General features: G+C 32.6%; 1 protein-coding gene across 1 annotated transcript in view; it reads right to left on the bottom strand.

Moving 5' to 3' along the window:
- Positions 1–7,520: 7,520 nt before the first annotated feature.
- Positions 7,521–26,396, bottom strand: part of LOC136274918 (aminoacylase-1-like) — a 34,793-nt gene continuing 15,917 nt past the window's right edge. The window contains exons 2-16 of the mRNA XM_066082820.1: positions 21,012–21,076; positions 19,754–19,858; positions 18,928–18,999; positions 18,626–18,648; positions 14,094–14,173; positions 13,659–13,748; positions 13,249–13,305; positions 12,937–13,010; positions 11,132–11,181; positions 10,879–10,942; positions 10,625–10,673; positions 9,754–9,860; positions 9,218–9,297; positions 8,374–8,434; positions 7,521–7,900 (exon numbers count right to left, since the gene is read on the bottom strand). Of these exons, the coding sequence (XP_065938892.1) occupies positions 7,748–7,900; positions 8,374–8,434; positions 9,218–9,297; positions 9,754–9,860; positions 10,625–10,673; positions 10,879–10,942; positions 11,132–11,181; positions 12,937–13,010; positions 13,249–13,305; positions 13,659–13,748; positions 14,094–14,173; positions 18,626–18,648; positions 18,928–18,999; positions 19,754–19,858; positions 21,012–21,076 (1,130 nt within the window). The 3' untranslated portion in view covers positions 7,521–7,747. The remainder of the gene's footprint in view (positions 7,901–8,373; positions 8,435–9,217; positions 9,298–9,753; positions 9,861–10,624; positions 10,674–10,878; positions 10,943–11,131; positions 11,182–12,936; positions 13,011–13,248; positions 13,306–13,658; positions 13,749–14,093; positions 14,174–18,625; positions 18,649–18,927; positions 19,000–19,753; positions 19,859–21,011; positions 21,077–26,396) is intronic.

The following is a 26,396-nucleotide window of genomic DNA, read 5'->3' as shown; positions in this document are numbered from 1 at the left end:
AAAAGTTTGCAAGGCATTGATAATTTAGATGCTAAAATGCCTATTTCTAACCAGTAAAATGTATATGTCTCATATAAATATCTATGCATGAAGGTTTACATATTCTAAAGTACTGAGGAAAATGTTGTGATGTCTACTCACCATCAGATTTCAAGTGTTAAATTGTAAGAAAAATATGAATAAATGAATAAAATCAACTTACCATTTGTTGTTTTCTTCATTATTTCTCTGTCAAAATGGTGTTAACTGGGGGGGGGGGGGGGGGGGGGGGGGAGCAGCAGGTGCCCCTTTACCAGCTTGTATGTCCTGTCATGCAATCTGCTAGGCAGTGAAATATGTCATCATTCATAGGAATCATAAAGTAACATAAGCCCTACTTTCCTCCTTATAATTTAATCAAAAATATATTAAAGGAAATATATATATATACTTTTACATGTAATATGATTAATATGAGAGAGAGAGAGAGAGAGAGAGAGAGAGAGAGAGAGAGAGAGAGAGAGAGAGAGAGAGAGAGAGAGAGAGAGAGAGAGAGAGAGAGAGAGAGAGAGAGAGAGGGGGGAGGGGTATATTTAAGACTTTATAACTTAATGACAAATCGACCAATTCTTTTATGATTTGGGCGATAAGTAAAGTTAACATTAAAAAGTGTTTTTAGACATTTTGCAAGTACTTACGTCCCCTGTTTGACTCATTGATGACACCATGCTGTTCACACCCCGTTCAAATCCATTTCACACAATTTTTACCGTTATTTTTTCATTTTATCTGCCAAAATTGAAAAAGAACCCCACAAAATGTCATTATTCATCCTAATTGTTTGAAAAATAACGAAAAATTAGACTTAAGTTGATAAACGTGGATTTTGACCTTTGACCTGATAGGACACAGACCACAATTATTTCTCCCTCTTATTCCTTTATACAAAAATAAATCATTTAAAAAATTCCACCCGCTCAAATGAGTTCAAATACAGCATACCTATAGAATGACACTAGTCCAACAACATATCCAAACTACAGGAAAATCAATCGAGAGGGGACTGAGATGTGGCCCCTAAAATAACCCCTACCATGAAAAATTCACTTTCACTTTGGAATTTGTGTAAACATTGGCCTCTTTACACCCTTTCTATTGCGCCTGTAAAGATAATTTTTCTAAAATTTTTCCTGCCTGTATTTTTTTTCAAACCTTCTTCTTTCCATCCATGCCATAAAAGGAACCAAATTCGACCATTTAGTACCCCTAGGAATTTTTGAAATAATACATACATTTTTAGAATGGAACTACTTGCGTGGTCAATGAGCACGGGGTAAAAATAGTGGTATGTGACCTTGTAGCAGACACAATATTTTTATGCATTACGATCCCGATCATAATTGAAGAGTCAGAGATGCGTTTTAAAACACTGGATTTATATTTTCCCCGTTTTATGCATACAGGTACATATCACAGGGGCTTGGTTGTTGGATAGTGAATTTCCTAATTATTTGTTCCTGAAGAAAAAATTGATTAAACTTGGTAATCTTATGTGTATTTCTGTGTATTGCAATAAATAAATTCACCGAAACCCCCCGTTTCAGTCATGTTAAAAAAGTGTATTCAATGTACATTGACGACACTCGCCATCTTGGATTTATAGGGGGTCCTCGTTTCAAGCTATGTTTTAAACAAGTTCTTCCATATCTCCAACGATTTCTGACAAGATCTAGGTTGGAAAATATTTAAATGACTTATTCCTATCGTCTGACTACATCTGTATGCTGCATAATAAACACATCGTTCCGAAATGTACTAGATACTTGCCAAACTTATCAAACTTAACAGACAAGCACATGACATATTATTATAATTACAAGAGAAAGAATATTATTTTCTGTTATTCCACCTTTACGCACGGTTTCTTTTCTCATTCTGCTGTGACTCGCAAAGACCGATCCTTTTATTTTGGAGTTCCGAATGAAAATGAATAAAAACAGAATAAACGATGTGAACGCTGAATGAACGATGGACCCAAGGTGAACGCTTTGTGAACGCACAGTGAAAGTACGGTGAGCGCAAACGGAGCGGAGCGGAGAGTTCAAATGAACGCACAGTGAACGCACTGTAAGCGCACGGTGAAAGCACGAAAAAGTGGGGAAGTAGAACGATGACTGTAAATGAGTCTTCAATTGGTAAATATTCACAAATAACATGCTATGCATAACTGCCCACGAATAAACGTTTCCTTGACTGAATCCACGGAAATTGGTGCCCACAAATATCAATGAACCACAATACTTGTAACACAGGTCCACATATAACACATGCTGAGTGTAAGACAGAAAAATATGCTTGATAAATAACTGTTAGAAATATATTGAACCAATATAAACAAAAACATGGCACGAGCCTTGTTGACATAACAAAGCATTGTGAGTTCTGTATCTTGTTTAAAACTCTACGACTGACACTCAAATTTTGATTAAGCATTAATAATGCATTACAGAAGCATTGTAAACAATAAAATTTAAATATAAAATTTAAATATATTTATTATTTATTTATATTTTAATAAAATAAAAAGACGAGTTCTGTATAAAAATAGAGCAGAATATTCAATGAAAACTGAAATATATGAACTTTTTCTTCACTTCATGATAGTCTATAGATTAAAGATTTATTTGTTTACATCTAAAGTTATTTGTTCTCTATCCAGCGACTTAAGATTACGTATCTCGTTATAACTTCGAGGCTATTTTACTCATGCTTCGCTAAATTCTAGATAGAAAAGTGATATAGTGTCTAGATGAATGAACTATATTTTAAACATTTTTGTTACGTAACCCTTTGTTTTTTTTTTTTGGCTTTTATACAAAAATAAAATACTTCTGAATCTAAAAACAACCCAATAGGTTACCTGTAGGTGTCCATTCTAAAAAAATAATGGATAGAAAACCGTCCATTCTTAAAAATAATGGACAGAGACAGGTAACATTGTAACATATTGGACGGCTACTGGTAAGTTGGAAACAAGAATAAAGGCATCACATATGCAAATAACACCTTGAGAATGATCGATTTTGAAAAAAAAAAGTTGGTTGAATATCAGCTAAACATAAGCACAAAATTGAAATCCATTATACATGTACACAATAATAGATCGAGAGACAAAGCACATTTTATTCTTTTACAACTAAGAATATATTTCATTATTAATATGACAATTATTTATCAAATTGACATCCTGTTAACATCATAACGAAATCACTGCTTTGGTAAGTGTTTTTCATTAGCACATTGTTTTTGTCCTAATTTATGTTTATCAAGATATTGTTTTCATATTAGGAAATCACCTTGATAACCTTTTTTTGAAAGGATCAGTTTATGAGAGGTTAACAAACACGCCATGCTTTCAAGTGTGTTTAATCTCGATACTTGATTGCTGTTTACACATTACAGAGGACAGTTACTGTTTACGTTATAAATGAATTAAAATAACAATACATAAAACTATTACCACACAAAAACGTCCTGTAAAACTCCTTATTCCAAACAACATAAAGATTGGAATAATTCACTTGTGAATAAAAGGGTATCTCTTAAATATTTGTAACTTAGATAGAAGCATTTCATTTGAAACAATGTGTTTAGCGATGGTTCAAAGCCTCGGCGAGTGAATCAAAGGACAATGACAACGCTCACCTACCAAACGACGGAAATGTTGTTTTAAAAAATCTAATTTTCTTAAAAAATGATATTTTATCTGTAATTTGTTTATTGTGTACAATTTGATAAACAGTATCGAAAAAAATTGTAAAAGGTATAAATACACTGTATTTTAGTACAAGAATGCCCAAAAACGTGTGCAATGAAAAAAAGTCAGCCTCCTTAAACTTAGGCATTAAGTATATCTTGAAGGTACAAATTTTTGTAGTCTTCCTGTACGCGGGTGTTGGGAGAACGGTTTTGATTATAAGGTTATCTCTGAACACCGTCACTAATTTATCCTCCGTCATTTTATCGTAGATATATATCTTCAACTTTTCACTGACAACAGCCAAATGTTTTTTCAAATACCTTGATCCCAACAAAATTATAGGGAGATAGAAGTGCGCATACGTGTATAATTTTACTGAAAAAAATTACATTTTAAAACCCAATCATCTTATTCTAAAAGAGAAATTTGAAATAAAACTTTACATTTACATATATAAAGATTTTGATATATAGAACACATTTCAATATAACCTCTATTTGTTACATTGCATTTTATCAACACGTTTTAACTTAAATGTAATTATTGGGGGCTATCTTTTGATGATAAAAATATGTTCTTTAAAATTCTATAATGAAAGTATTCCAAAAGATCAATTTAAAATGGTGTTTCTTAAACTGTGAATGACAATAGGTATTTTGCGATAAAATCTTTCCTTTCAAAAATTATATTATCTTTTCTAATTTATTTCTTTTTAATATTTTTTGAAGGATTCAAGTAAATGTTTTCCCACTTTTTAAACCATTTTCAATTTTAAATCTATGAACATATTACATTTATCAATTTACGTATTTTTTAACATTTTTTAATAATAATAAACTGATTTTTAAAAAAAATGTTTTTCCAATTATTTTTCATAATAAAGAAACATATTTTAAGTGTTAATTAAATTAAGAGCATTTAGGAATTGAACCGCCCTTTCAAACAGCGCCGATGTGCTTTTTTAAAGACCTGAGAGAATTAAACATCATAAGCTTGAGACAGGTGTTTTTAACAAATTTTATAGTCCACGCAAGTTTGGGGGGAAGCTTGTGTTTTTCAGAGATGACATCATAACACAACCTACAAGCCTCAGCAACAGAGGATCCAAGGTCTTCAAATCTACAATTTAAATTTTTTATCGACATAAATTAAAATGTTTTTTTTTTCAAGACGAGCTGTAGATTCAAATTTAACAATCCGAAATTATTTAGTTATTTAAAACTGTTGTCATGGTTGAAGGTTTTACCCCATCCAGATGACAGCAATGTACATGTACTTAGATACTATTGAATGGACTTAAAATCTAGCCATTTGTTATGCAGTCTGAATACACCAACAGCAAGATATATTATACTGTATCACACATACACATATACACTCATTGCCTGTTCGTTATGTTTTAAAAGTATCCTAATTAATAATTTGGATATATTTATGTTTATGAACAAGGCCGGTTAAAATGCGAAAAAAAAACAACAACAAAAAACCCCCCATAAACTATAAGTATAAATATCCGGGCTCGTTAAACAGTAACCAGTTTCATGATATGACATCATAATAGACTAAATAAACATACTGAGTCATTAATATTGAATTAACTGACTTTATGAACGTGTTAATATTTATATTGATATCGCAAATATATTATAGTTGGAGGGTCATATAATGCAGGTTGTAAAATTTAACTGCTGTAGACACTCTTAAAAAAATCCCGCAACAATTCGTATACCCAGCTTGATGGCGGGACCTCTTAGTCTCTAATTAAACTGTTATGTTTAAGCAATGTATTCAGCTGGTCAGCAACAGCGTTGTAAACTCAAAGTAGTTAGAATGTTGGAGAGAACGAGATTACCATGTTTAAATATATCAGATAAAAACATACACTGTTAAACGGAGATGCTATACACACTACGCTCAAACCCATGATTCAGCAAAATCGACATTTTACAAGATTTCCACATATCTTTTATATCATATGAAAACGTGAACTTTTGAAAATAACGGTGTTCCAAAGAAAATAAATCAAATCAAAGAGAGAGAAATAGAATTACGCGTTTGGTCAACACAAAACTATCGAGTTTTCCATCCGCTTCATAGCCACACAAGCGCAGGGGAATGCAAATACTGCAGCATGGCATACATCATGATCCAGAATCCTCTCATTGAAACACGATGTCTTCATGAACTATATAAATTTATTAAGATGCATTCTCTTTAAATGCAATGTGTCAATCCCATTTTAAATATTTTTAGACAGAAATAGCAATCAATTAACACTAAACCAATGTCCAAAACAACTCGGTTTGTTTAGATGTGCAATTTCCAGAAGAGTTTTAATAACCTGTAAATTGATAGGTCATGACTTATGATGCGTGAAACCTTGCGTATGATATCGATGAAATTTCAAGAAGCTATTTTTATTTCCGTTGTCATAATCAGAAAGTAAACATCTATTTTGAGTCACCGTGCCACTTTATTTGGAACTACATGCATGTCCGTGAATAGAACGATTTAAACTGTTGATTAATCAACATCCGGTATACCATGCACCGAAGCTATAGCCGGCTTAAAAAATATTCTTCTAATACAAAATAGTATTCAAAATTTGTTTTGTTTTCAGTCCTGTTTATTTAAAACAAAAATATACATAATCAATATTATTACATATTCCTTTTCGCATCAAACTATATTTTAATCATATAATGGAGAAACTGGAACTAAATACAGACTGAATACAGACAACACCCACAAGTGAAACAGCATTATATTTTTAAAATAAATGCATTTATTGTAAAAAAAAAAAAATTCAAATTAACACTCATTCTCTTTGATTTTTATATATAAACCCTTACAACCATAGCACCATAAATCTTAAATACATAGATATACATTCAAATTATTTACATCCCTGACTTGTGTTCAACCTGTGATCAATATATGGATTTTTTCACTTTCAAAATGTAGTTTTTTTTACTCGTTATGAATTTTAATTTTATATATCTTTTGTTTGGTTTTCTTATTAATGAAAAAAAATAAAAATTTAAGGGGGTAATAGAATATTATTATCATTGCACAAGAAATTTATTTGGTGAAAAAAACAAAACCTTCTCAACTTGAAGCTTTGCGTATATTAAATATATATTTTAATTTGAAAAAAAATCAACATATTGATTTTAATTTATCCATTTCAGGAAGACATGTTAAAGTTAACTGACGTATTTTCCCCACTATATTTACATTATCCAGTGTCTTTGCCTGTGATAACACTACGTATCGATTGTGTACTATATAACCCATAATACAAATGACGCCAAATTGAGGCGCCAGCAGGGTTTGCTTATTTATATCTAAATATTTAATTGTACGATTGCTTAAAATTATATAATTAAAATATAAGTAATAAGGAATCATTCTTTGAATATTATGAGGTGATAATTTCGGTCGGGCGTGATCAAATCTATCATAAAGCCCTTCGGGCTTTATTGGATTTGATCACGCCCCGACCGAAATTATCACCTCATAATACTCAAAGAATGATTCCTTATTCCTTATATAAATACGATCTAAACAGAGAAAGTAAACAAAAGTACGGAACAATAAAAACATATAGTCACGACATCCGATCCCAATCAACAAATCAGAAATGTTCAGCCAAAATTACAATGAACTGACTACATATGGGCTATATATTAAGGTCACAAATACCTAGGTCAAACTAAATGTTCCTCCTAAAATAATTACGACAATTTCATTTTACTAACCTTTCTGCACTCTGCACCAAATGAAAATTATGATAGTCAGTTAATCAAAACCAAATTAAAGTTAGTAAACTCGTTTTTGATGTTTCAATGCTTTCAAAAACTTAATAATTATTCAAATTATTCAAGTACAGATTTTATCAGAATTTTAGGTAATGCCTGATGGTTATAAAAAGTATATATTAATCAAGCGCAGCCCATTGATGACAACTTTTTATCACAATAACGTCTTGATGACATCACAATGACACTATTGCTTAGGTAGGTTGGCTAGAGCAGGGATAAGTTCACAGTAGATGTCTATTCCACGCAGGAAAACCTTCTCATTCAGAAACTCGTTGTGGTCGTGAAGCAATATCGGTGTGTTGTTCATCGGGGAGAATCCAAGGGCAGGTAAACCGAGCTGTAATTAATTTAAAAAGCATTACAAAGAACAAACTATTTTAAAAGGCATATTACTCTTTAAATAAAATTATGGTTTGTTAACCTAGATTGGTTAGGCCTTGGATTTATCCGCTCTCAGAGTCATTTGCTGTAGCTTGTTAAGTATTATTGTATTTATGGGGCTTTTATGAATCAGTTGCCAGGTTTCAAACCCAACAAAAGCAATCAATGTTTTAAGCATCTCCCGCCAAACCCAGGTTGAAAAGTTATGTTTAACTACAATCACAGTACTGAAAGATAAAATCCATTTTCAAATAATATTTCAAAATGTGTTTTAACCTTAAAATGAGAAAATTTTTTTTAGACTGAACGTTATTAGTGACACAGAATTTTGAATGGGGACTTGCGGGTAAAGTCTACATGTATCGAAACGGAAATTGTCTACATGTATCGAAATCAATTATATAGTTTGCATATAAACAGAGCTCGTACCTCTCGGATGTATCTGATATCAGTAGCAGCTGGAAAGATTTCCTTCTCAATCGTAATGCCTCTGTAAAGTACATTACAGATGAGGTATAACATGGGACATTTGGCTCTATGGTGAGCGAGTTTTGTGACTGAAATGCAATCTAATTATTTATCTGTTTAATTACGAAAGAAAGTATTATGCATATCTTACGTTGAAGATATAAGAAAAAGTTAAGAGGACCCAGGATGGTTAAATATTAAAATCACTGAGTGTCTTTTTTTAATAAAAAGTCATGAAGAATAATATCTTGTCAGTCAAACATGCGGCCTAGTGTCTAATACATACACGTAGAGATAAATTATGTAAACAAGACATGGGTCACACTGGGTCACACAGCTAACCTTTGCAATAACGTTTATTCTACATTGATTTTGAAAGCATCCCATTTCCTCACACCCCTTTGCTGCCTACCTGATCTTTCTCTCCTGAGCCCCTTAACGTCAAAGACAATACTTATAAGTATTTTATTTTCAAAACATGAGAAAGCACATTCAAAAAATTGAAATGGCGTACCTTTTAGTATTGAAGAATACTTAAAAACCCTTTTTCCCAATTCTGTTTATTTCTAAAATTATCTCCACTTAAGATTTTTCACCAAATGTCTTTTTAAGCAAGTTTGATTTAAATTCACCACGTGATTCCAGAGAAAATTGAGTTTTCTGTAGCAGATTTATCAAGTGCAGTTGCAGCGTATTGGCTTTTTTGTTAAAGAGGTATGGTCAACATTTTTCTATGATTGATTTTTAAATTGCTTCATTAAGGTATTTTATTTACCCCACCTACTTCTGTGGAAATGATACTTACAGTTTCTCAAACACAGAGGTGAAGGTGCTCCACCATGGACAGCTTTTGTCTGTGGAGGTCATACCTTGTGCAGGGTTGTACTATAAACACACAGGATGACGTAATGCTAGTGACACATTTAATCAGGTTGTGTATGTAAATGTACCGGTATCTCTTTAACAAAATTGTTCTGCTTGGAAACAATGGCTTACATTTGCAACGCAAATTATTAGATTTTGGTTGTAAAAGTAACTATCGATTAAGATGGTACTGCTACAGAACAATGGTTGTAGTAAACAATGAAAACTGTATCTTTATATTTTTGGCTTTAAAAATAGAATAAAGGCAAGATTGTACTACAGCGAGATATAGGCTGAAACTGTAACATTTCCTTTCTTAACTGCTCATCAGTGCTCCCTGTCCCTCTAAAATTACGAAAAATAGAAACACATCTACAGAGTATGGCTCTTCGTGTCTCACGTTGTAAGATATTTTTCTGTGATTTATGGGACAGTTGAGCCTGTCATATTGTTGATGACCGTCATAGGACAACTTACTTGAACAAATTCGTAGGTGATACCTTCCCCGGCTTGTTTCAACCATTCCTCCATCATTGTTTTGAAATCGTTCAAGCCTTCAGTAGGAGCGATTCTAATGTCAAACCCTAGTAAAAGACCAAATAGATGATTATTCTGATGTCAAACCCCAGAGAAAGACCAAAGGAAGGTTATTGTGATGTCAAAGCATAGAAAAGGACCGAACAGAGGGTTATTTTGACATATGTAAAAATAATACAAAGCAATGAAAGAAATATTATTTGTACTGGCGATTGTTTTTGTATCAATGATCCCATCTATCCCATCTCTATATGAATTAAAATTACATAAGGTTTATAATGTTTCTGGTCTCAATGATTTGCTTTTTCCTTTTTATTACTTTCAAATAATGAATAACTACAAGTCCTGTCTCTGTTTGAAAAAAGAGCTAATCCACTTCAGGTGGCTCATACACCTTGAAATAGTTTCCCAAATCAGCAGAAAACTACTTGATTATGATAGACTGCATGATGCATAAGACGTATGTAACTCGAAGAGGCTATTCAATAAGCAATTTTGGATAAAAAAAAATATGATTTTCAAAAACTTAATGCAGTAAATATGAACAGAATTTCAGATTCTAACTTATTATCTGCGGTTCACAAGCTCAACTAATACTTTCAATACTGAGCTATGATAAACTGTGATAATATACAATCAAATCGATTGATACAGACAATTAAACAAAAGATTGAATCGCCATCTTGTGACGGAGTGTCTAAAAAAGTATTAGATTTGATGTAGTGAGGTACCAGGTAGGAAAATTATTTCGCTACTTCAATTCAATAAGCAGCCATGTGTCTTGATGTTTTATTAAATACGTTGTACTGACCTAAAAACATTTCAGTGGGGACAACGTTCAGTGATTGTTCAAATCCCCCCTGCAAAAGAAAAAGTATACTGTTATTTTATACATAAAAATCGTTAAGGAGGAAAAATTAAATTCTCATCTTTTCACACAGTTTCAATGGACAGTGGCATCCCAATCGGTCCAATGCATCCACCTTTAACATTTTATCTTTCACACATTAATACATATATCCTTTTTTCTCTATATGATTGACAGTTAATAAATAGGTGTGTTACCTTAAGGTTGGTCAGATTCACTGTGGTAACATCACCTAGTCGTAAGCAGCCATGAGTCTTGAGTCTACAAACAGAGATCCATCATGCGGCTATTTGATATATCAAGAACGTTAATTTTGCAAACTAAAATGCAAATATCTTTGACTGAAAAAAATGTAAAAGTTAACTTCAGATAAAAAAATAACAAATTTATGTCATTATATGATCCAATATTTCTCCATCTAAGATTAAATTCTAAATTTCATGAACTTACTTTTTCTCTTGCTCATCTCTGAATGAAAGAAAACTGTTTATTACTTTTCTCTGTAAATCAAAATGAAAACTCTTAATATAGCCTATTTGTTCATATAACAACCACGCTAAATATACAAGTCTAAAATTAGGCAGGAAAAATACTGTACCCTTACTGTAGTCTTAATAAATAAAACTTTTTTTCTCATTGCAAATCGCCAATATCAAAGTTGTAAACAGTGAACATATTTGTGTCTGTATTACATAACATTTCGTCATTATGCACCAAATTAACGGGTATATTTAAAGTAATTTGGTGATTAGTAGCAAAAACACAGGGTGAATCTCTACCATTCATTCCACTGGATGTTAACTGAAAGGTCTGGAAAAGTGACCGATTGGCAAAACTACGTCATTAAGTCACCTATTAGTTACATGTTCCTTTGAGTCATATTTCAGTGACTGATTTGCAGAGATTCATCCTTAGAAAATTCAAATGAAAATCTCACTGGAAAATGTTTGCCCATTTCAAAAATTGGTTGGTTTACTCTAAAAACAGTGTTTAACGTTAGATATATAGTATTTGTACAGGTAAGAATAAAACAAACCAAATTATTTTAAGATCTGAAGCAGTTATTATCTAAAACTTATTTATTTAGCGGGCTGGGTGGTTGTGGCCATTTTTAGACTGTATTTACCACCTTCAGACGAATAGCTCTATATATAGATATTAAAAAAAAGTAAAATTATTGGATAATTCTTTACTAACTGATAGTTTATGGCCAAAACTATCATGTTTAAAAGTTTAAAGGGGCATGGCCACGATTTCGGTCAAAAATTATATTTATGTTTTTAATGTCTGCATTGCTTCAGTAAGGCATTTCTAATCGTCAACCAAAATTTGAGTGCAGTTTACGAGTTAAAAGCGAGATAAAGAGATCACAATTCTTCATTATGTAAATAAAGCTCAGGTCATGTTTCCATTAACATTTTGAATGACAAGGAAATTCTAGGTTAAGACCTAAAATGAATGCAGCAACCACTAAGAACAGCTGATTAATGTTCAGAATGAATTAGCAGATATAAAAAAAACAGCTTAAAAAGAACTGATAACGGTGTATTGAACCAATGTAAACAAAAACATGGCACGGGCCTTGATTACATAATTAAGAACTGTCAGCTCAGTAACTTGCTTTTAACTCTTCCACTGATACTCAAATTTTAATTGATTTTTAGAAATGCATAGCTTAGTAATGCATATTTAAACAATGTAAACAATAAAAATAAAATAAAATTGGACCAAAATTTTGAACATGCCCCTTTAAGGCAAATCTAGTGGTCAATTTGTTGACCATCCAGCCTCCTTAAGTTATGCTTGGTCTATTGTTTACCAGTTGAAATTATTAGATTGTCTACGTACTAAATACATGTTTGTAAAAGAAATCTTGAATTTATAAGCAAGAGTTATGACAAAAGCATCCACTTAGAATATTTCTATGGTAAACCATTTTTGGCAAAAAAAACCCATAAAACTACATTATGTATATAAAAATATGGGTTTTTTCTCATAGTATCATTTATTCATATGATTGTATGGTTGTTCTCGAACAAGTCAATTATCTTCTGATAAGATACGTTGACTAATCAAAATGAGCTGTTCAAGTGGCAAACTGCTTTTGCTTATATCCACAGGGTTATTTCCCACTTATCCCCTCTGCCTATAATAAGACAGGGTTTTTTCAAACACTAACAACTATTTCCATGGAAGACATACAAATTAGTTTCAATGATAATATAAATCAATTGGAGAACTGTTTAGACACAGACCACTTTTTCTGCTGCATTGTCCTCTATGAACCTTGACCCATGACCTGGTTTTCCGGGACATCGAACTCGAATCCCTGATTAAATTATTTGAGAAAAAAAAGTTAAACAATTTTGTTTCTCATTATTTATGCCATTGGCAGATTACTATTAAAAGTCATTCACCTATTATTCCAATAAATAAGACATAAATTCACTATTTAACAAATAAATATCTTAAGATTTCCTCATACGGAAAGTATTTAATTCATACATAAACATTTTAGAACTGCATTAATCTATTAGAATGGGATACAATCCTCAAACTACTCTTACACCACGGAGTTCTTTCTCCATAGAACACAGTAAAAGCATCAGTAGGATTGGCCAGACCTAAAAAGTAGAATTCTAATATCAGTGACATTAGCTTAGACAAACAACAAACAAACATGGACCATATTGCCTATTGGAGCCACAAAGAATGACTGTGACCCAAACTTTTGACTTTGACAATACTACATGTATTTTAGACAAACAGAAAATATTGACAAAACAAATACACTAGCAAAGGCATGTCATTGAAATAGGAAAATCTAATCAGCTTTTGAAGATTATAACTATGCCCAAAGCAATATTTTTTGCCAAAAATTATCAAAGGAATAAAATTGCACTTGAAAAAAAAAATTGAATAAAGTTATGTTACAATACAAAATTATGTTAAGTTTTTATGACATTTTATTTCGTACCTTCATCCAGTCCAAAACCTACATTCAGATTCTTAAATTCTTCATGTTGAACAAATTTGGCCATTCCTAGTTTTCCTCCTATTTCTTCATCTAGATATCAGACAATAAAAGGTAACATAGCAATATTTCTCCAATTAATTCCCAAATATTTTAATTTGTTCCTAGGATTTGGGGAACACTTTTTTTATTCAATGTCTAAATATACAAAATCAGAAAGTTTTAAATATGTAAGCTTTATTTGAGTACACACATGACGGAAGAATTCAACATTTTTGAAATTCCGAAAGGTTGATAAGGTGAGTCGTAGATCTCAAGGGACATGAGTAATACTACACCTAGAGTTAAGCATACCTTAACACGTTTGTGTGATGTCCAGGAAATGCAGGATTATTTGTGTAGGAAAATAAAGGTAGGGTGTTCATACCATACATATACCTGGTATCCATGTAACATGAATCGTCCTTAAGAAATTTAGTTTATTCTCCTTCTTTAGTTTCCTAATGGCTTCCATATACCTATCACAGAGAAAAAAATTAAAGATGAAAGTATTAACAGTTAAGATACCAATTTGCAGTGAAAATTTCTTTTAAACAAGAGGCCCATGGGCCACATCGCTCACCTGAGGAACAATAGGTATGATAAAATCAGCTTAATGTAATCATAATACAAACTATCTGGATAATGTACAATAATACATGTAGATCCTGTATAAATAAAATCCATTTTCCCCTGGATATTCTTATGTTTATAATCATTAGTCCTTTTTCTAACATGATGATTTTATAGTCATATCATATGTTGAGTATTGCAGTTCTCAAAAAGATCCTTAACAATAGTTTATATATGGGATATAAACGTACATCAAACTCTGAACCTTCTCGTGAGGCCAAAGAATTGTCCTGTTGCCAAAGTCTTAACAATTATAAAGAATCATCTGGCTGATTAGTTTCTGAGAGGATTTTTAAAGATTTACCCTATATATTCCTTTGTTAAACTTTGATCCCCCATTGTGGCCCCACCCTACCCCTGAGGATCATGATTTTCACAACTTTGAATCTAGACTACCTGAGGATGCTTTCACACAAGTTTCAGCTTTCCTGACTGATTAGTTTCTGAGAAGAAGATTTTTTAAGATTTACTCTGTTTATTCCTATGTAAAACATCGACCTCCCATTGTGGCCCAAACCAACCCCCAGGGGTCATGATTTTCACAAATTTGAATCTACACTACCTGAGGATGCTACCACACAAGTGTCAGCTTTCCTGGCTAATTAGTTTCTGAGAAGAAGATTTTTAAAGATTTACTCTATATAATCATATGTTAAACTTCGATCCCCCATTGTGGCCCCAACCTACCCCCAGGGGTTATTATTTTCACAACTTTGAATCTACACTACCTGAGGATGCTTCCACACAAGTTTCAGCTTTTCCGGCTGATTAGTTTCTGAGAAGAAGGTTTTTAAAGATTAACTCTATTTATTCCTATGTTAAACTTCGATCCCCCATTGTGGGCCCACCCTACCCCGGGGGGTCATGATTTTCACAACTTTGAATCTACACTACCTGAGGATGCTTCCACACAAGTGTCAGCTTTCCTGGCTGATTCGTTTCTGGGAAGAAGATTTTTAAAGATTTACTGTATATATTCCTATGTTAAACTTCGATCCCCCATTGTGCCCCCCCCTACCCCTGGGGGTCATGATTTTCATAACATCTGAGGATGCTTTCACACAAGTTTCAGCTTTCCTGGCTGATTAGTTTCTGAGAAGAAGATTTTTTAAGATTTACTCTATATAATCATATGTTAAACTTCGATCCCCCATTGTGCCCCCAACCTACCCCCAGGGGTTATTATTTTCACAACTTTGAATCTACACTACCTGAGGATGCTTTCACACAAGTTTCAGCTTTTCCGGCTGATTAGTTTCTGAGAAGAAGATTTTTAAAGATTAACTATATATATTCCTATGTTAAACTTCGATCCCCCATTGTGGCCCCACCCTACCCCGGGGGTCATGATTTTCACAACTATGAATCTACACTATCTGAGGATGCTTTCACACAAGTTTCAGCTTTCCTGGCTGATTAGTTTCTGAGAAGAAGATTTTTTAAGATTTACTCTATATATTCATTGGTTAAACTGCGATCCCCCATTGTGCCCCCAACCTACCCCCAGGGGTTATTATTTTCACAACTTTGAATCTACACTACCTGAGGATGCTTCCACACAAGTTTCAGCTTTTCCGGCTGATTAGTTTCTGAGAAGAAGATTTTTAAAGATTAACTATATATATTCCTATGTTAAACTTCGATCCCCCATTGTGGCCCCACCCTACCCCGGGGGTCATGATTTTCACAACTATGAATCTACACTATCTGAGGATGCTTTCACACAAGTTTCAGCTTTCCTGGCTGATTAGTTTCTGAGAAGAAGATTTTTTAAGATTTACTCTATATATTCATTGGTTAAACTGCGACCCCCCATTGTGGCCCCAACCTACCCCCAGGGGTTATTATTTTCACAACTTTGAATCTACACTACCTGAGGATGCTTCCACACAAGTTTCAGCTTTTCCGGCTGATTAGTTTCTGAGAAGAAGATTTTTAAAGATTAACTATATATATTCCTATGTTAAACTTCGATCCCCCATTGTGGCCCCACCCTACCCCGGGGGTCATGATTTTCACAACTATGAATCTACACTATCTGAGGATGCTTTCACACAAGTTTCAGCTTTCCTGGCTGATTAGTTTCTGAGAAGAAGATTTTTTAAGATTTACTCTATATATTCATTGGTTAAACTGCGACCCCCCATTGTGGCCCCACCCTTAGGTGAGCTAAAAAGATTAAGTTTACAATACAATAAGTTGTTAAAGTTGGTTTTTGTAAGAACAGACTTTGAAAATTTTCTTAATAAATATTGACAAATTTTTTACTTTTTTAAACTTTAGTTTTTAAGATCTGTGTACAAACATAGAAATGTGAGCAAATCTTTGTATCTTGCTTATAATTCGAAGCTTAACACTCAAATATGGTTAGTAAATAGAAATTGTAAACAATTAAATACAAGAAACATGCACTACATGTATAACAAATAAAGAACACAATTTATTTTTTCAAAATGAATCATATATATACATGTTTATACCTACATATTTCCGTCAGCGATATCAAACTTTATTTAAACTGAATAAACTCGAGAAAATGTCGAGCATCTCAACAAAACCTATTGCATTAATCTACCATTACGCAAAAGATAATGCCGAATAACCGATGGAATGAATTGTATTTCAGTACCCCTACATCAGATTTTGCTTATTTTGCGCATGTAAACAGTTAACTGTTTGATTTACCGAAGTATCTGTTTGATTTGATACGTAAAAATCACGAAATACAGACGATAGTTTCCAGGTTACAAAGCGTAAATAATGAAAACGAAACGAAAATCAGAACAAGCTAACACCAACGTCATGTGTGAAAACTGTCAACGCATTGAAATATTTAGCCTCAATTTACTTCACAAAATCGGCACCAATATATTTTGCATGTTTCGTATAATGTCATGGCTGCTTTGAAAAGAACCTCGTTTTAGAAGTATGGAATACGAGTCTTGGTAAAATGGGTATGCAAACCCGGGCCGTGGCAGAATAAAAGCCGCGGCAGATCGGCAATCGTCAATTCCAAATACGCATTATTTTGCAGCAATATTTACAGCGAATACAAATATACTAGTCCATCAAATATCCTGAAATTTTAATGAGATTGGCAGATTAATAACTGCCAATCTTTTGTTTTGCCCAGGCCAAGTCTTGCCTACCCATTTTACCGGATGCCGAACCCGAAGCTATTAAACTGATTGAAACACGCCTTTCCTTTATCATTATTTTCGTAATAACTCAGATTTGAAACAGAATTACCCCTTAATTTTTGCAATTTATATTTTCCTTCCCATAAGGATAATTTATGCTAAACTACGTTGAATTTGCCTCGGTAGTTCTTGAGAAGATTTTTAAAAATGCACCCCCCTTTTTCTACAGTTGCTTTGAATACAGATCAGACTTTTATTTCTGCAATTTATATTTGCCCTCTCATAAGGATGCTTTGTGCCAAATTTGGTTGAAATTGGATAAGCGGTTTTAGAGAAGAAGTTCAAAATGTAAAAAGTTTACAGACGGACAGACGGACAGACGGACGGACGGACAGACGGACGACGGACAAAATGTGATCAGAATGGCTAACTTAAGCTTTCAGCTCAGGTGAGCTAAAAAGGATTCCCTTCCTGTATTGCCAGTTATGATTTTTTTTTTACATAATATATCTCACAATCAAAGGGACAAGAGTGGAATTACTGTATAAAACTACAAGGAAATATTAAGTCTGAGCCAATTTGAATGTCTCAAAATTTCTTTCTTAAACATATCTGTGTCTGGGCAAATTCAACAGGGGGCAAACCATTTGCAAGCATAAAGGCCAAAACAGTGGGCTTTAAAAAAGTGTATACAGTAATGGCAACATCTTATTAAAGATTCTCTCACATAAAACCTGCCATAAAGAGGCCTATTTTATCAGAACTAAAATTTGTTTCACATAAGTGAAGTAATCTTTCCAGAGCCTTAATAATCTATGTTACGTGTTTTTAATATAGATCAAACATAATGATTTTAATCATATTCACATGCAGTTACAATATTTTTTAACAACTTCAGATTTCCTGACTTCAACGAATCAAATATATTTTTAATTTCATATTTCTCTTTGATTGAATAAATTCAAGTTTTATCACTTAAGATATTTAAAACAAAACTACAGTCATGTAAGTCTCAATTTTGTGTGTCTCTAACATGAGAATGTAATTTTTCCGTTTCATATATCGTATGTAACAGAAAAATTACATTCTCTTATTAGAGAATGGTTTTAATTACTAAATCATTAGAATAAAGTTGCTGTAACATTAAGTGAAACTTACTGTATGCCAACACTCTTCATGTCCTGAAAATAATAAATCATTTTGCAATCACAATATTGATTTTTTTCTTATAATGTTTTTTAAATACGTAGGGAGACTCTGAAGAATTAAAAAATCTCTTATATTTAAATAATATAAAATATCTTAATATCATTGATTCAATGAAACAAACCTCTTGTAAATGTTATGGTAATTATACCTTCAAACTAATAACACTGACATTGTTTTTAATGAATTATATTTTTCATGACTAAGGTTCTAATGACATCACATTTACTTTGATTTTAATGACAATTCCGTACTTGTGTTCCTCTTGCGTATATGTCCCCATTCTCCATCTTTTTTGCTTCAAAAGGGTCACACACCCACTGATCCTGTAAAAGGTAACAACCAATCATCATGTGATGCTAAAGTGTTAGAGGTCATATGCTAATTGCCCGATTACACTTAAGGTGGCTCACTACACCGTGAAATATTGTCTCAAATCATCAGAAAATTATTTGATTGTGATAGATATCATAATGGATAAGAAGTATTTAAGTATGATTGGCCAAAAAATTTGCAATTTTGGATGAAAAATTACATTTTCAAAAATTTTATTCAGTTAACATGAACAAAAGCTCCGGGCGGAATCAAAATTATGATCTGCGGTTCAGAAGCCCACTACTTTAACCACTGTGATACGAAGATATACAACCCAATCGAAATATATAAACTGTTTAACATAACATCTTGTGATGAAGTGTCTAAAAAAGTAAAAGTTTGTGTAACAAACACTTTCAAGTGGCGGAATAATGAAAATGTTCATGTATTTCTCAAAAATGTACCTACTGAGATAGCGCCATACACAAAACATATACCTTACAGCACTTGACCAGCATAGATGACTCTTTAATTTAGGTGAAATATTTTAATTAAATGATGATGTATAAAATCACTCACGGCCACTCCATTTTTCAATCTAAATTTGTCAAAAGAAAAATGTTTTACGGCAAACAATTTGTATGCCAGGACTTAATTTTAGCAATGAGTTTGGGACGTAGAGGAGTGACCAATTCCAGCTTATTGGTTAATTATACCCATCTAAAAAACAGGTGAGACCTAATCAAACGTACTGATTATACCTACCTGGAATACAGGTACAACGTCTGTGTGGGAATTCAACATGATGGAGGGCAGGGACGGGTCTGATCCAGGAATCGTCATAATCACCACGACTCTCCCAGGATGCACCTGTCAAAATGGAGAATAAAAAATATCAGTTAGAAAATAACATGCCTATTATATGGTATACATTACGTAGACAAATGTGTAAACTTTTTATTAGGATAGTTTCTGAAAAAGCAGTGACTAAATAAATGCATATTTTTTAACAATTCAGACTATATGCTGTTGTACACATCATACTACAAGTTTGTGTAGAATCATTCATCAAGAGATATAACGTATAAGAACGCAAGTATCGTTTCTTTATTTATTTATTTTTTCTGGGTTTTTTTTAATTTTTGCATTTAAGGTGGCCGACACACGTGTGAATTATCTGATGGATCAAAAAAGAATCGTGTTTGACTTTTTTTTAAAATCATACTTCAAAATAGACTCCTCATCATCCATCAAGTAAAATTTGTGTGTGTCGAGGAACCTTAAATGGTGTAATTTTTATAAAATAGTCAAGATTGTTAACTTTTAATAATCTCTGTTATCTGTATCCTTGCAAGATTTTATTTAACCTTGTTGAGTTTGATTTTTTTTCAGCTTAAAGCTGCTTGGTCCGATTTTTTTGTAATTACAGTATCAAAATTTTTTTCATACAAATCATTTATCTTAGAAAGTTATAGACTTTCTCCTATTTACACCAGCAGAATCAGTCTCCTTTCAAAGTTAGAAATATTCAAAGTAAATAAAAATAATTTCTCTTTGGGCAAACGAAAAAACAAACCAAAATGCATCACGGGAATGTTTAGGAAAGGAAACCGCTTCGTTTCGTCCCCCGAATGATTGAGGTTATTCAACCCGCATGCTATGCATCGATTGTGAAGAAAGCAGACTTTAGAATTATTAGCGAATAAAGCGTACACATATTTATTTGTAATTTGTCTGATCATTTCGACCTTTATTTACAGCGATGTCAAACTCGTAACACAACCATACCCGTCTCGTCGTTAGGGGTGGAATTGAACATGAGGCGAAATAACGCGGTACCTTTTAATGTCGTTTGTTTTGTTAGCAAATTTTGTACGTATTTTTCTTCTTTGAAATTTGGCATAATTGACGGGTAAAACTACTGCAATGTCTATTATTATGCATATACTAAGCATAGCCATCGTTTGAAAGCGTGCATAAAATTTGATATAAAATCGGACCAAGCAGCTTTAAATATATGTACCTCGAGTGTCCTGCACTGAATGCCCACATCTTTCGCCAGATTCTCCAGAAACACAACTACTTCATCTGTATCAGAAATAAGAATGCCATTGTTAACATTAGTTTGGTATGACAAAAGCTAAAAAGGACTAAATGTAATAGGAGAACCTAGAAAAATGACTACAGAATGTAATACTGTGAAGAACAAAAATACACAATCATTTATTAAATCTATAGTCGTTAAGCAGTAACTTTAGTTTTCTTAAAAGGCATAGATTTTCTCCACTTTTTTTGTATGCATGGAAGCATGTCTTTCTTATGCGACTTCAATATCATTCTAATATGAAAGGCACTTCATATCATCATCATATGTAGCGATAATGTCTATGTATGTAGAGCTGTAACAAGGAATCATTCTTTGATTTTTTTGTGGAGATCATTACTGATCAAATCAATCATTTGGACATCCGGGCTTAATTGGAATCGACGACGTGCCCGACCGTAATTATCTCTCCATAAAAGTTTAAAACAGAACATTTTCAATAATAACATTATTATAATTGTTCGTTTATTGTTTATGACAAGATGGGGTCTTTATAAAGTTATAACAACATCGCGAGACATGTTATGAGACCCAAGAATTGTCATGTATCGGTAAACACACGAGCGAGAGATTAAAGTCAGCATCTAAATTAAATAAAGAAAAAGATCAAAGAAGAAATTTTCAGAATAATATAAAGGTCAATCTGAGGACCTTGATAAGTACACACTCTAGGTACATCGTAAAAAGGTCCAGTAAACGATGGTGGAAATAGGTACACATTTTCTTTACAACTAGTGATACACATGTTAATTCATTTTCTTTACAACTATAGTGGCGTGCATATCAATTCATTAATTCACTGATGATCACTAAAGCGTTTCTTTGAAAAGAACCCATTTACAGGTTGTTACAGAATATTTTTAGAGTACGGATACATTGTAGCTTGTTGTTTGTCTTTCACTTGCTCAGTAATTAATCGGAAAATTTCGAACATGTTAAAGGCCAGATTCAAACACGTCAATCGGTCGCCAACAGTTTCAAGCCACTCAGTTGATAGACTATTCAGTAAACAATTGTTAGTATTGAAAAAAAAATAGCAATCTACCTTAACAGCATCACTGTTCAATTATACAGAAATAACCATCGTTTCCTATAAAACCCTTAAAAATAGGATCTAAATTAAATGCTATATGATTTTTTTTCCGTTTAGATTCATTTTTTATTAATTACGAAACAGACAAACGGCTCAGCCCAACATCAAATCGCATGGGAAAAAATCGCGCACACAATGGACTTGTACTATATTATATAAATAAAAAGTATGTGATATATTAAGGTCATCATTATCCTGTAAGAGCAATGAACATAATGTTTGAAATCAACGAGTTCAACTATAATATACAAGTTGATTTTTATTCAATTTATTGCCCTCCACGTACGATTTAACATTATATCTAAAACACATCAAACTATGATACCTTGTTCCTTTAAATTCGTTTTAACACATCATTCATTAATTTCCATTATTTATATAACTTAATTATTAATTGTGTTTCCCTATAACCTTCGGTCAAAAAAAAATGGAAGAAAGATTTTTAACAGAATTCTAAATTGAAAAGTAGTTGTTGCTTAATTAACTCATTATTGTTTACGGGGGCAATGTATAACATGTAATACATATAAATAATGATGGCATGCACATGAACAAAACGATGAATGTACGACACGATAACTGACAACAGAAAAAACGATGAATGCACAACACAATAACTGACAACAGAAAAAACGATGAATGCACGACACGATAATTGCAACAGCAAAAACGATATGATAAACGGAAAAACCGGTAAACAGATTTATGATAAACCTAAAAGGATTTACGTACGATATCATAATAACGCTATATATCATAGGATTTATACAAGATATATAATAGGATAATTGCAAGAAAAAAAATTATACACGTTAGGATGGGATACTAGTACATAGCAAAACAATTTGCGGACACTGTACACATTTATTAAGGTCTTCCGTTTCCAACGGAAGACCTTTCTATTATTGTGCGGGAAAGATTATTTTTCTTTTTCTTTTTTTTCTTCCTAGACGCGAACTTTGAGGCTTCATATCTTGCTTATTTCTAAACGGTTTTTGCTCAAATTTTCAGGGCTAATGTACTTTACAAAACACTATCTGAAGCAATTCATAAAATTTAGAATTCCCTTTCCGTTAAAGAGTTATTCCCCTTTTAAAAATTTTTAGGGCCTTTTGTTTCCAGACAAAGGCTCCGAGACTATGATAGCAGGGAATGGGAATCCAACGAATTTGAATAACAGAGACATTGTAGTTGTGCACATCTGCTTTTGTTTTTAGATTACGTTTTTAAAGCGCTAAGCATAGCTCAGCGCTTTATTGTCGTTAGACTTCTATTTCCGTTGCAAGGAATAACTGCCCTCTATGAGCATAAATATACATCATTTAAACTGGTAAGAGGTATAGGGAACCAGTTATCTGGGTGACGGAAATGGCCGAGTAGATACGATTGGTTTGCGGGGCTAACGTACATCAGCACGGGATGCTACGCAGTGATGAAAAAATATAGTGCGTATTCAGAAGCTAAAATATAGAAAAATAAAATCGATTCTTTGCAAGAAAAAGTCAAAAACTGTGATAAATTAAATTACTGTTCAAAAGGTGTATAATTTGTGATTTTAACATATCTTTTTTCAGGCAAGTATCCATATACAAGTCGTGTTCAGCTCTAAGGTATCTCACTCCTCATGTTTTGATTTCATTGCGCAGATGATCATTATATTTGAAATGAATATGATTTTATTTATTTAATAATCACAGATAGATTATTATTTCATAATTACACAACATTCATAAAGAAAATCCATTTGAATTCAAGAAACAAACAAGTTTTTTGGGGAACTATTTTTTCGTGCGGAAGGTTTCTTAGACGAAAATGACCGAAACAACCAATTTATGAATTTTAAATATACTTTTCTTTTTATTATACTTTATTCATTATTCACATTTTTAACATTTGATAGGTTTGTAACATATTTTATAGGTTCTGTGTGACATGTACAAAATCAAATCTTGAGAATGTGATAGCCGTTTAGCATAAAATCATGCAAATATATAGAACATATCTGAAATTTTTTAAGCCAAATTTTGCGAGAATTTTACCTTTGAAGCCCTATATCTAAAATTTGACATCACTGAACCCCATGTTATATTATGTCAAAATGATACTGAATACATATCTAGGCATATTTGATTTAATTATCTTATAAAATTCTTGATATTCAAAAAGTTTTTATTTCAAATCAAATTGTAACTATTATAGAAATTGTCTATTTTAAGTGCAAAAAGGTCACACAAAAATTTATGCAGCTTCGTACAAATTTTTTGCGTAATCCCTCTATTCAGTGTGACCATTGTGCATAATTAAAGACAATATTTGAAGAAATAAGTTTGCTTAATCAAAAATACTGACAAAAAATCCTAATCAGGATGAAATGTTGCATTTTAGGTGCGAAAAGGTCAAATTAAATAGGCCATAACTCAGAGGGATGGATACTGACCCCCCATTATCTTTGTATTTTTAAGTATGTTTTGTCTACAGATTTCAATGATATACTTCTCAAGAAAATCTTGATAAAACATTGAGGAGTGGGTTACCTTAATTCACATCATCTTCAGAAAGTAACATATATTTAAAGAAATCTGGCCTTCGATACTTTAAATTGATATTCATTAAACATAAACCAAAATTTCGATAAGGCTCATTTCCGCCTACGCTTGCACACAATAAATTTTCTTAGAACCAAGCTAGGTTAGCGCTTTTCAGTACTTTCAGTACTTTGATTTATTTAGGAAAAGGTAGGGGATCAAAAAACAGGATTCAAAAAAGTGCGAAAATTTAGACATATTTTCCTTTATATCTTTTAAACGAAAAATATTTTGTTAAGACATGTAGAATAAAAGTTGTGCAAAATATAGAGGGCTTTCATTTGATACCAATAAAAAAGTACTGGCCCCTTAAATTAAGGGCCAATGGCCCCTAAAAAAATTTGCTTAATAAGTCAAAAACGGTTAGGATTTTGATATGGCTGTCGCTGGAAAAGTTGTAAGTTGGGATCTCATAAAGGTCGTTACAATGTTATTTTGTATGTGATTTGTGTAGTATGAGTGTAAAAAGCTTTACATGTTAACATGTACCTGTTTTCATTTGACAAGTTAACGAAAGTCTTTGCGCGTACAACTGGCATAAAGTCACCGCAGAAAGTATGCTGGTTTATACAAACGGCATTAATTCATAAGAATTTTTTTTTTAGAATACGTGCTTTTTTAGGAGTTTAAGTCATTGTTGTTAAGTTCTTATAATGCTCAACCCTTAAAAACGGGATTTGGAAAACAAATCATTGTTTTTCTTTTCTAGTAAACCACAAAATATGGAATTAAAAAAAATCTATGCATTACATTTTAGTTATTAATCCATACATTTAAAATCTACCTTGAATCAGAGCTGGTGTGTACCATTACGTAAGCTCTCCCTCGCCCGCGGCCGAGAAAATCGGTCACCATGGTCGCGGCTGGACTACCTAGCGGTCAGGGGTTATCTAATACACGAGAGTTGCGTCTCTCATATATGAGTTTATTTATCCGCAAACCCAAGAATTTTTTTTCGTTTTGATTACACATGTTTTTTTATGGATTAAACGATTGGGTGTCAATTAAGAAATCGTTCAGTTAATTAATAACAGCAATGTCATTCTCAATCTACATGTAAAGCAATAATAGATATAGATAAATTGTGGGTTTTAAGTTTAAAATAAATAACTTCTATTTGATAGAGTAAGGTCATTATACTGCAATTTTCAAGGCTTGCTGGGTTCTGAGCTGTGTGGGTCTGTGCGTTGTACCTTTACGTAATCTATCGTTCGCCCACGGCCGAGGATCTCAGCCACGGCTGCACTACATAGCGGTTATTTATACACAAGATTCGCACACCGAGACGCACACTTCCATGCATATGAATGTGTTTGAGTTAATATAGTCGTAAATACAAGAACTGTTTTAATTTTATGTTAAAAAAAGTTTGTCCATTTTGTATTTATTTAATTAAATTTGAGTGTAAATGAATATTAATGAACGATATTACTCCAAATCGGAAACATCGTCAGACATAAATTAATGGTTGGTTTGTTTATATAAAATATTTTATAAACTGTACAAATAATGTTTTAAATCAACAACAACCCCCCCCCTAAATATTAAACATTTAAATGATGATAATCCATCGCCCATGGCTGAGGAGATCCGGCACGATTGGACAAGTGATCCGCGGTCGGTTCG

Source organism: Magallana gigas, chromosome 4 (genome assembly GCF_963853765.1).
Source record: "Magallana gigas chromosome 4, xbMagGiga1.1, whole genome shotgun sequence".
NCBI lineage: Eukaryota > Metazoa > Mollusca > Bivalvia > Ostreida > Ostreidae > Magallana > Magallana gigas.
The sequence above is the reverse complement of the archived record's forward strand: the minus strand, read 5'-3'. Positions and strand labels throughout refer to the sequence as shown.